Source organism: Clupea harengus, unplaced genomic scaffold (assembly GCF_900700415.2).
Source record: "Clupea harengus unplaced genomic scaffold, Ch_v2.0.2, whole genome shotgun sequence".
In the NCBI taxonomy this organism is placed as follows: Eukaryota; Metazoa; Chordata; class Actinopteri; order Clupeiformes; family Clupeidae; genus Clupea; species Clupea harengus.
The window spans coordinates 100,001-109,241 of record NW_024879661.1 but is presented as its reverse complement, the minus strand read 5'-3'; the positions used below and the strand labels follow the sequence as shown (position 1 = coordinate 109,241).

The window sequence follows — 9,241 nt, the reverse complement described above, 5'->3', positions numbered from 1 at the left end:
GGATGCAATAACTAACGGCACACTCATCTCACGACCCTCGCTGAGACTGGCACGGCTTCCCTGCAGCGGTGAGCCTACGTGTGTGGCAGTGCCAGGGACGGCAGGGAAAAGGCCAGCGCCCCGAAGGGGGGTAAGAGTACAGTACCTGGCACCTCCGCCGCCCAGCACCAGGGCGATGGCGTTGCCCGTCAGAACCCTCGCCAGCCGGGAGAAGTCCGAGTGGGGGTCGGCCGGCTTCTGGAACACTCTCTGGTACAGCTCTCGCTAAGGGAGAGGAAGGAGGGATGAGAGGAGAAGGGGATTAAAGAGGTGTGTGTTGAAGTGTGTAGCCAGTGTGTGTGTGTATATGTATACCAATACCAACAAGGATGTGTATGTATATGTATATGTATATGTATATGTATATGTGTGTGTGTGTGTGTATGTGTATATGTATATGTGTATATGTGTATATGTGTGTGTATATGTGTATATGTGTATGTGTATGTGTGTGTGTGTGTGTGTATGTGTGTGTGTGTGTGGTGTGTGTGTGTGTGTGTGTGTGTGTGTGTATGCGTGTTCTCCATACCAGTTTGGGCAGGCTCCTCTTGGAGAAGACGCGGCGTGGGCAGACGAGGTGCTGGTGTCTGGAGATCCAGCTCCTCATGTTGAGCCACTCCACAGTGCCCGTGGGCGCAGGCCCGTCCTCACGGTGCAGCAGCACCAGCTGCTTCTGGGCTCGCACCGCACTGCCCTCCAGCATCCGCTCCAGCTAACACACACAATACACACAGCAGTCACAGGGTGTGTGTGTGTGTGTCTGTGTGTGTGTGTGTGTGTGTGTGTTTGGTGTGTGTGTGTGTGTGTGTGGCGTTTCGGAGAAAGCCTCGGGCATCCCCGCTAGGTATAAACACAGGATACTGAGATGTCTGTGTGTGTGTGTGTGTGTGTGTGTGTGTGTGTGTGTGTGTGTCTGTGTGTGTGTGCCGCCTGTGTGTGTGTGTGTGTGTGTGTGTGTGTATGTGATGTTTGTACCAGCCTCTGGGCTTTGTGGCTGTGGGACTGATGCTACTAAAAGCTGCTGAGTCCTCTGATGTTGACCCACCACACTCGTGTCACACATCAATATATCATCAGTGGCTTGCAGGAGTGGGACAGGTTGGCTCAGACCAACTCTGCTTTTCAAAAAGATATCTGAAGACCCCTTGAAATGTGACCAGGCCACCAGACTACTGATGGGATTCAAGATTTATGTGAAGTATAGCTTGCATGATTCTTAAAAAAAAAGTATTCTGCACAAACTATAAACTGGGGCATCAAATAAATGTTATGGAGCTATAATAATGACACATTTAGCTTAATGACGCAGAAACATCACCCCATTCTTGCAGCAGAGGGGTGCGACCACACCGCGGCGGTTTGTGGCTAAATGTTATTTGGAACGGCTCGCACCCCGAAGGCCTCCTGTGCGTCACCATAGCTTCAGCATTCTATTTCATTTCCTCTGCTGCGTCTCGCCTTCAAAGCCTGCACTCGATAAGCCTTTGTGAAAATCACTCTCATTAAGGACTTTTAGGCGCTAATCCACTCACTAATCATTCCGCGGAAATCCGATCTCCTTTGCCATGTTTTCGCGCTCAGAAGAGATTAGTGACTGCGTGCCACTGAGTCTTAAAATGCTTTGTTTCCCCAGCCTCTGTTCTTCACACAGATTTCCGACACTATGATGGCTGACATTCAGACATGCTTTTGCCTCAGATGTGATTTTTGCACGGCACGTGTTCAGTAGGCAGAAGTAAGAGGCCCTGTTGTTAAATGTGCTTTTCTAGTTGCCAAAGCATGGTCATACAGTCAAACCCCTCTGAATAGAATGTGGAGTATGTAAGATGTAAGTATGTAAGACAAGCCTCTATGTAAGATACTGCTCCCCAATTCACTTCTCATTGTGTGAGATAAGACAATATTTTATTTTGCCAAAGTCTGATCAAAATGTCAGATTTGTGAGTTTTCAGTGAATTGTGAACAATTGTCCAGTGTGGAGGCCAAAATTACTTTTGCAAATTAACACTTTTTCCTCTCTGTAGCAAGCACAGTGTTGAGGTACTGAACTGTGAGTCACTAGAACCTGAACAACCCTAAACTACTCTGGCCATTTTCTTTCAGCTGTTCTAACCTGTACAGACATCACTTTGCATTTAACTTTTAGTTTTGATAGTGAAAATGAAAACTCTTTTCACAAGCACCGAGTAAATTATACATTTGTACTTAATAAATCGCCATGCCTGCTGAATGACAAAAAAACAACGACAAACAAACGTGATACACATAGACGGTGAAAGGCCGTAAATCCCTCCTCCGTCAGTACCCACCTCTCCCACGGTGGGCTCCCCCTCTCCCAGGCCCACGATGAGGATGCTGTCGGCCTGGCGGAGGCATCGCTGGGTCCAGGGCGTCAGGCCGGTGTCCGTCTGGTAGAGCACGATGCGGTGGAGGTCCTCCTGCTGACCCAGCCAGCTGGACAGCCGATACTCATGCACACTGACCGACGGGAGGGAGAGATGAGGGAACAGATGAGACACACACACACACTGACCGACGGGAGGGAGAGGTGAGGGAACAGATGAGACACACACACACTGACCGACGGGAGGGAGAGATGAGGGAACAGATGAGACACACAACAACAAGTGGAAGAACAAGTATGTGCACCCCCAGCTAGGGCTGAACGATTAATTGCATTTGCGATAAAACGCGATTTTCTAACCGCAACGATTGCGCGATTACAACATGGTCTTTTTATTTTTTTCTTAAGATGGTACATTTTGCACACAGTGTTTAAAAAGTGCATGCCTTGTGTTTATACTTACAATGACTTTGTTTAAATTACTTAAATGCACAGTGTTCTTGTTTCTGTAATGAGCAGTTAAATAAAAATGTAAAATGTGGGAAAGAATATTTTACACTTAATGTATCTAATATTGTGTTGGTCAGATTTAAATCATTTGTTACGTTTTGTTGGGGGAAAAAAGAGGATAAAATAAAATTGCATATTAAATCGCAATCGCAATATTGGGAAAAAAAAAAAAATCGCAATTAGATTATTTTCCCAAATGGTTCAGCCCTACCCCCAGCAGGTTATGTGTGCGTCTCACCTGAAATGAGAGAAACCCATATGTGTGCACCTTTCAGGGCCCAGCACAGCATGGTTGGCTGTTCTAAATATGATATGAAAGAGGCCAGCATGCCTACTGATGCCACAAGTAGGGGCACACGCGTGATGCGACCCACGTGGCATATGACTGTGAGTACCAGCTCGCCTGTGGCATATGACTGTGAGTACCAGCTCACCTGTGCCACGTGGCATATGACTGTGAGTCTCAGCTCACCTGTGCCACGTGGCATATGACTGTGAGTACCAGCTCACCTCTGGCATATGACTGTGAGTACCAGCTCAAATGTGTACGTGGCATATGACTGTGAGTACCAGGTCACCTGTCCACGTGGCATATGACTGGGCGTACCAGCTCACCGGTCCACGTGGCATATGACTGTGAGTACCACCTCACCTGTCCACGTGGCATATGACTGTGAGTACCAGCTCACCGGTCAACGTGGCATATGACTGTGAGTACCAGGTCACCTGTCCACGTGGCATATGACTGTGAGTACCAGCGCACCTGTCCACGTGGCATATGACTGTGAGTACCAGGTCACCTGTCCACGTGGCATATGACTGTGAGTACCAGGTCACCTGTCCACGTGGCATATGACTGTGAGTACCAGCGCACCTGTCCACGTGGCATATGACTGTGAGTACCAGGTCACCTGTCCACGTGGCATATGACTGTGAGTCTCAGCTCACCGGTCAACGTGGCATATGACTGTGAGTACCAGCTCACCTGTGCCACGTGGCATATGACTGTGAGTCTCAGCGCACCTGTGCACGTGGCATATGACTGTGAGTACCAGCTCACCTGTCCAGTGCTGCTGCACCCAGCTGCTGTCTGATGGTGTCACTGGTGAGGAGTAGAGTGGGACCTGGTCAGACAGCCCAGAGAGAAGGAAGGAGAGGCAAAGGCCTCCGTTAGTCATGCTGTCGTTAATCATTACAGATGGAATGCCTAGTTTTAGTTTTGCCATTTCAAAGAGGAACGCTCAAATACAGTACTAAAAGTCAAATATACACGAGTTGTAATGGAGTAAAAACAATAAATACATGTCTTCAGTAAGAGTTAGCGATGCTATGACCTAGTGTGCTCATCCACACTGAGTGGGCTCTAGGCAGCAGGCCTGTATGTCTTCAGTAAGAGTTAGCGATGCTATGACCTAGCATGCTCATCCACACTGAGTGGGCGCTAGGCAACAGGCCTGTGCTGACCTATGGCCTGGAGGGCGTGCTGGAGCTCGAGGGTGAAGGTGGTCAGGGGCACCTCGTCGGACGCAGGCAGGATGGTGACGGTGGACAGGTTGGAAGCCGGGTTCCCTGCGTCCCATTTACTGGCCGGAGTTTGGAGGCCCGCGCCGTGAGCTGTGTGGTACAGGAGATGATGCGTCAGGGGAAACACATGCTGTACCCATAGTTCTGTCTCACTCTTTGTGCCCTGGTCCATCTGTCTGTCTGTCTGTCTGTCTTTCTGTCTGTCTGTCTGTCTGTCTCCCATCTTATGTGAAGTTATGGATTACTGTGTTCTTCTGTCTGTCTGTCTGTCTGTCTGTCTGTCTGTCTCTCTCTCTTCCAAGACATTTGGAGAGCGACAGTATAGAACTGCATGACATAGATGACAGCTCTGACACAATTACTCTTACCCGTTTCCAAACCTCATACGTCTCTGTGTCTCTCTCCCCCTCTCTCTAGTTTTCTCTTTCTGCCCCCCGCTCCCCTTCCGAGGCTAAAAGCACTGTCTCTTCTGAGCTCTCTCTCTCACACCCACCTGTCAGGGGTCCGTTGCCCTGCTGCATATTCCCCAGGATCTTCTTGCCCAGCAGGTGAATGAGACGAGTCACCACCTTCACCACCGGAGGAGAAATCATCAGCAGCACAATGACACACAAAAAATCACTAACTAACTGACTGACTGACTAACTGACTATCAAACATTTCACTTGTTAAACAAATCAAAGAGATGAGAGAATAGACTCAATAGGTTGCTTTGGTCTGATAATCCAAGTGTATAAATGCATATTAAAAGAGTCTCTTTGAGAAGTCTGACCACACGAGAGCTCATGATAGTCACAGTAGGTATAGAAAGAGCTATGTGGAGGCCTGTGGGTTAGCTCATCTGGGTGGCCTGGTGCAAGGGAATGAATGGGGACAGAGGGGTTTCCTCTCCCTCACGCAGACCTGTGGGTAGATCCTCTTGATGGAGTTGAGCGCCCCCTCAGGCAGCTTGGCCAGCTCCGAGTCTCTGACGGCGTGAACCGTGGTGGCCCGCTTCTGGTGCGTGAGCGCCTCCACCTGGGCAGAACCAGAGACGTGGGTTACCAGCTTATCTGTGCAATGCAGTGCTCTATGAATCAAATGCAATGCTCTATGAATCAAATGCAATGCTCTGGGAGTTTAATGAATCAAATGCAGTGCTCTGGTGCCAGCACTTTATGAACAAAGAAATTGTAGTGTGAAAGGGTGAAAGCTCCATTGCACCCATGATTTCAACCAGGATGACTGCAAAGTTTCAGTAACAGTGTTGGTGACAGTTTGAGTGAGGCTTTTAGTACCTTAACACAGCCATCATTAAAAAGTTAAATAGTGTAGAACTGAACAGAGCAAGGAATAGAGCAGGAAAAACAATAATAATAACATTTAAAAAAATAAAACGAAACATGATCGTGAGTCAGTGTGAACTTTATCAGAGCTTCACATGGAGCGGGTCGGGCCACTCACCACCCCAATGAGGTCACCGCGGCCGTACTCTCCAGCCAGCTCCTTCTTCCCATCATCCTTCATGATGACGGAGCGCAGACGCCCACTCAGAACAATAAACGTGCTGTCTGACTCATCCCCCTGTCTGAGGGGTGGAGAGATGAAGAGAGGAAAAAAGAAAAAGAAAGAGATACAGTACAACTATAATATCACGCATACATGCTTTGTAAGTTGTAAGTCATTGTTGTGTCATTGTTGTTTTGCCCTAGCCACCGAATCACTATGAAGTTTGACAGTCAATGAAAGAAAGATACAGTATAATGACAGTATAATGAGTGTTCAAAGCATGATACCAAGTCCCTCCTTTCTAAACAAACAAAAGGTAGGGGCGTGTTGTAATGATTTTGAACGTGGTGAGGGGCGAGCATTCCACCAATCCTGCACAGCTTTACAGCAGGTGACAGGTCCAGGCAACACGCGTTTAGCTGCTGAGCTGCACATAGGGCACATATGGCTGGCTGAGTGTGGTGCATAGACTAGAGTGAGAGGACGGGTACCTGTAGACCGCCCTGCCGGCCTCCACGGCCATCCAGTCCAGGGCGAAGTCAATCTGCCGCACGAAGGGGGAGACCCTGCGCACCACTATGTGGGCAACGTTCGTCACCATTCTGGGCTCAGCACGCATGATCCTGAGAGACAACACACACACACACACACAACATTCGTCACCATTCTGGGCTCAGCACGCATGATCCTGAGAGACAACACACACACACACACACACAACATTCGTCACCATTCTGGGCTCACTATGCATGATCCTGAGAGACAACACACACACACACACACAACATTCGTCACCATTCTGGGTTCAGCACGCATGATCCTGAGAAACAACACACACACACACACACACATACACACAACGTTCGTCACCATTCTGGGCTCAGCACGCATGATCCTGAGAGACAACACACACACACACACAACATTCGTCACCATTCTGGGCTCAGCACGCATGATCCTGAGAGACAACACACACACACACACACAACATTCGTCACCATTCTGGGCTCAGCACGCATGATCCTGAGAGACAACACACACACACAACATTCGTCACCATTCTGGGCTCAGCACGCATGATCCTGAGCAGACGAGAGCGTGTGAGAGACAACACACACACACAAATATATACACAGACACAAAAAGAACAACTAATATATACACAAACACCCACGAATACACATAGACTAACAGAACAACTTCAACTAAGAAAAACCGAAAAATGAAGCATAATTTACATAACTGACATTTGGAAAGAACATTTGAGTGCTTAAACTCACAAAACAGACCTGTAGACTATGACAAACAGCACAACATGTATTCATAAATGATTCATCGTGGTGTGTGTGTGCGAATACAGTCGAGTGGGCATCGAGCACCTGTAATAACATCAGTATTGACTCACACTGTGGAAGGGAACACACATACAGTGTTTTAGGCGCTGATGTTGTCTCTGGGTATTTGTTCCAAGCTAATATAAACATCTCTCCATGACCCTGGCTTTGCGGGTTAGCTTTTTTTTTTTAAACATATGCTACATTCTATTACACGTGAAACAGGTCTATGGGTACTGGTTGGGGTGACCAGAATCTGTATGTATAAAGACCGTTGGTATTTCATTTGAAGAGTTTCAATCCCAAGATGTAAGGCAAACTAATGGTTTTGACTGAGGGGGGAGTGAAGCTCCCTGAAATGTATGGGACATATGAATCAAGACGTCAAGAAAATATGGAGTGGCCACAAAATACTGGATACCTGGAAGCAGAACACTTGCAGTAGGTGTGTGTGTGTGTGTGTGTATGTGTGTGTGTGTCTGTGTGTGTGTGTGTGTTTGTGTGTGTGTGTGTGTGTGTGTGTGTGAGTGTGTGTGTGTGTGTGTGTGTGTGTGTGTATCTGTGTGTGTGTGTGTGTGTGTATCTGTGTGTGTGTGTGTATCTGTGTGTGTGTGTGTGTGTGTGTGTATCTGTGTGTGTGTGTGTGTGTGGGGGGGGGGGGGGTGTGTGTGTGTGTGGGCAGGACACTCTTGTGGGTCTCACGCACTCGTAGAAGTGGGCCTTAGATATGCTGAGGAAGCTGCAGTCGCGGTTGGCTCGCACGGAGAAGATGAGCGGCTCGCCGGTGAGCACGGACAGGTGGCCGACCAGTTCCCCAGGGTGCGCCACGAACAGGCAGCTATCCTCCTCGCGGTCGATCATGTGCTGGTACACATGCAGCGCCCCCGAGATGATGAACAGCACGCTGACGTCCTGGGGGAGAGCCAGGCGGGACGGATGGTTTAGCATACAGCACACTTTTTTGTCTAGGCCATTTGCCATGCTTCATCTTTGATTTGACAATGAGGGGAAACTATTTTTTTGCTTATTAAGCTTCATTTGGAACGAATCGTGAATAAAGGGGGCAGCGGGGGAAGAGAGAGAGAGAGAGAGAGAGAGAGAGAGAGAGAGAGAGAGAAAGAGAGGGAGAGAGAGCGAGAGGGGGAAAGGAGGAGAAGGGAGAAAGACAGAAAGGGGTGAGGTATGGGAGAGAAACGGAGGAACCAGAGAAACTGTGTTGTGGGGCAGTTCAGTTTTAATTAGCCATTAAGTTTTAGGAAGACACAAATGAATCAACTCTCTTCCGGAAGCTTCTGAGCGGTAAATACCCCAACTTTCAGTCTGGGGTTCAGGAGAGAGCTTAAGAGCTTTTAGACATCTGTCAGAATACGGACAGCTGCTATATGGAACTTCTTATCTCATTCCTATCAATATCAAATCATAATCAAACCCAACTGAGTTGAATTGAATTGAATCAAATCGTTAGCTTGGAATGGCATCTGTGCCAATACCCAGCCCAACAACAAACACTTATTTCGGTTTTGAGGGCAGCATGTTTATTCATCCGGTAACTCATTAAGCCCATCCAGTTAATTTACGTGGACACAAGGGCAGGCAAAAGAACAGATGACTCTCAGTATTTATAGCAGCTCAACTAGGATAGTTCAAGGATCAGACAGTCCCTGTAGATTAACCATGAATATGAAAACCTTGAAAAGTATGTCAGAAAAGGCTTACTGCTCTAAAGTGTCGAGGACATACAAATGAAGAAATATTATGGGAAATAACAGATACAATTTGATCTTTTCTTAGCAGAAAGAAAGCACGCAACATCGACAGTGTGTACAAAGTGGAGATGAAACATGAATTGTACTGACCTGCTCCCCTTGGCTGGCCAGCACAGTGCCTGCTTTGACTTGCCTCATGGACACCCTTCCCTCCAGCAAGCTGGGGTCCTGACGGAGGAAACAGGGTCAAGACTCATTTTACAGCACGATGACGAGGACACACAAACACGACAGCT

The 9,241-nt window shown here is 47.9% G+C and overlaps 1 protein-coding gene across 1 annotated transcript in view; it reads right to left on the bottom strand.

Moving 5' to 3' along the window:
- Positions 1-16: 16 nt before the first annotated feature.
- Positions 17-9,241, bottom strand: part of LOC122129495 (patatin-like phospholipase domain-containing protein 7) — a gene marked incomplete at its 3' end in the record, with an annotated part of 19,342 nt that continues 10,117 nt past the window's right edge. The window contains exons 17-27 of the mRNA XM_042704418.1: positions 9,096-9,173; positions 7,946-8,151; positions 6,397-6,528; positions 5,861-5,984; positions 5,321-5,434; positions 4,911-4,986; positions 4,358-4,507; positions 3,954-4,017; positions 2,349-2,517; positions 569-751; positions 17-264 (exon numbers count right to left, since the gene is read on the bottom strand). Of these exons, the coding sequence (XP_042560352.1) occupies positions 17-264; positions 569-751; positions 2,349-2,517; positions 3,954-4,017; positions 4,358-4,507; positions 4,911-4,986; positions 5,321-5,434; positions 5,861-5,984; positions 6,397-6,528; positions 7,946-8,151; positions 9,096-9,173 (1,544 nt within the window). The remainder of the gene's footprint in view (positions 265-568; positions 752-2,348; positions 2,518-3,953; positions 4,018-4,357; positions 4,508-4,910; positions 4,987-5,320; positions 5,435-5,860; positions 5,985-6,396; positions 6,529-7,945; positions 8,152-9,095; positions 9,174-9,241) is intronic.